The sequence below is a fragment of the Sinocyclocheilus rhinocerous genome, unplaced genomic scaffold, assembly GCF_001515625.1.
Source record: "Sinocyclocheilus rhinocerous isolate Xijiao unplaced genomic scaffold, SAMN03320098_v1.1 scaffold45169, whole genome shotgun sequence".
NCBI classification, from domain to species: Eukaryota; Metazoa; Chordata; class Actinopteri; order Cypriniformes; family Cyprinidae; genus Sinocyclocheilus; species Sinocyclocheilus rhinocerous.
Window position 1 is genome coordinate 1 of NW_015635955.1, and position 2,594 is coordinate 2,594.

The 2,594-nt window shown below is 36.2% G+C and overlaps 1 protein-coding gene across 1 annotated transcript; it reads right to left on the reverse strand.

The window, feature by feature from the left end:
- Window positions 1-45: 45 nt before the first annotated feature.
- Window positions 46-1,591, reverse strand: LOC107747497 (myelin-oligodendrocyte glycoprotein-like; the record flags this gene model as incomplete). Its single annotated transcript, XM_016562034.1, has 2 exons — window positions 1,273-1,591; window positions 46-195 (listed from the first exon to the last, which is right to left on the reverse strand). Coding segments are annotated over exons 1-2 (439 nt in total), but the record flags the coding sequence as incomplete, so codon positions are not given.
- Between the last annotated feature and the right edge of the window lie 1,003 nt (window positions 1,592-2,594).

Consider the following 2,594-nt stretch of genomic DNA (forward strand, 5'->3'; position numbering starts at 1 on the left):
TTGCAATGAGCACATTTAGGTCACAAGGGGAAAAAATGGACTTACTTCTGATCTGATGTCTGTTTCTGCAAGTAATTCCCACATATGCTGCAGCAATTGTGATCAAAATGACGAGAAACCCGCAGACTGAAGAAATCACAATGTTGCTCTGGACGCTCTGAGGTTCTTCTGACTCTTTTCCTTGTACTTGTTGTGCTACAAGAACAATAGAAGTTCATTGTATATTTGTGTGGAATAGTGAAATGGTGTTTGTGGTCTTAAGTCTCAATAGAAAGCTTTCTTTTGGATGCAAACTCTGTAACCTGACATATACTCAGTATGGTAGCAATGAGATAAAATATGACCTTAAGGTCTACAGCAAAACAATGGCTCCAGTTCCCAGGGAACAGACAGATAAACACAGATAAAATAAGCATTGTGAAGTCAATTGTGTAAGTAAAAGAAAAAGAAGGATCTCCTTATTTCTCACACAAGCGTTCAGAGAGCTCACATTTAGTTTTAAAATTCTGAATGAGTTTATTGTATATTCTACATGTAAAAGTCTTGCAAAAGTTGTGTAGTATTTATTTCTGCCACAGAATTTTAAAAAAGGTAATCGCTTTTTATTTCACAGTTCAGACTTATATCTTAATTCTCACTTGGTCTCGCAATTCTGACTTTTGTATAGACTCAGAATTGTGAGATATAAACTCAGAGTTGAGAGATTATAAAGTCAGAATTACGAGATATAATGTCAGAATTGTAAAATATAAATTCAGAATTGAGAGATATAAACATGCAACTGCAAGAAAAAAAAGTTACAATATTTTTTTTTCTTTTTACTTCATTGTGGAAATAAGCTTCCATAGTGCTGAATTAAGAATCAATGGTAACATATTTATTGATTTAATCAAATTAAATAACTTAAAAACAATATGTTTGGCTTTTCATCTTGGTGTTTATGTTGAGGTTCACTTTATATGTAAAATTATTTTGATAAGTTTGAATATGTGAAGAACAAAAATATGCAAAGTTATAAACCATAATTTTATAAACAGGTAGTTGACACAAAATACATGTTGATGTTATGCTCCATTTATTTTATTTTAAACCACTTTTTGTATGCAGATTAAATCATTTTAAAGGCTACATATTTTGATTTTACACCACAGGACCATTAAAATGAACAAGTGAACACAAAAATGGCATATAAAAGCATATAAAATACACTTTCCCTTCATAATATGAGTATGTGATATGCAAGTACAACGCGAAATAAATGCTGATACTGACCTGTGACCTCCAGATAGATTTTTTCATGCCTTAAAGGTTTTTTCTTATAGTAACAGATGTACAGTCCCTGGTCTGATGGACACACACTATGAATCACAAGAGAACAGTTTCCTGTCAGCCTCAGCTCTGTTCTGTTCCTGTACTCGAGTGCCATTTGGTTGTCTTCTTGGTCGTCATCTTTGTAGTAATTAACCACGAGTGCCTGATCACCGATGGACTTCTGCCAGACCAGATACGGAGGCCAGTCAGGAGGACACATGCAGGGAAGAGCTGCTGCTTCTCCAACCATAGCATTAACTTTAATGACAGGGCGGTCTGTGGAGGAAATATTAAGACAAACGTCTCACATCTGAAGTTTAATAAATATTATGGTACTGTAATGATATCAGATACTCTATGCATTGAGATTTATACCATGACTGATTCATCAAAGAATAGCATGATACTACTATGGTACGTGGCCAAACAATGGTACTTTTTGGTTAGTCTACTGTGTGTGTCTGTGTGTATTACAAACCATATTTTAGGCACACATTTGTACCCAGAAGTGAGCTAAATCTGTCAAAACCTCCTCATTATCCTCATTTGTTAGTTCTCATTTGTAAAAACATTATAAAGTCTGTATGTCTGTCCTGTGAAACGAACAGATCGTATTCCAGGGGCAAGGGCGCCTGCAGGTATATGGCTGTACGCTGATCTAAGTGTGACCAGGTACTACTTTCCCTATTCTATTTAAAATCCCTTCTATGTTTGAATGAATGTACAAATAGTCTTTATGCATTGCTATCGGGGCGCATCACTTATCCCATGGGTTGTTCCTCCCACTAGTAACCCACTGGCGATTGTTTTTTTTGTGTGTGTTGTATTATTGCCTTAGAGCGTGGATATTATTTCAGCATGTTTTAGGCATATGCAACGCAGCTAGCCAGAGACTTCGGGAGTCAAACATATCCAAACATTAAAGAAGCGTGATTGTTCAGCGTGCTAGACTGTGGTTGTCGCTGGGTAAGTTTGGCTCTCATTGGAGGAGGGGACAGAATTGGACATTAGTGTGGTGGTTAATGATTTTGTTCTTTTCTAAAGGTATTTGGGGTCTTCCTTCTCTGCCCAATTTTGTGTTTCCAGTGTGGTTGTAGGGAGTCGACGTTGTTCTGCAATCAAGAATAGAAGGAACACTCACTCGTCTGTTTTGTGTTCCATGTCGTCTGTGCCGGTGTTTTCCAGACCCTCATATTTGTGTTAGTTTGTGGGTTTTCTTTTCTGTAATTTGGTGGTTTTGTTTCTTTTGTAAAATTGTTATATGATCATTGTATGTGTTTTTT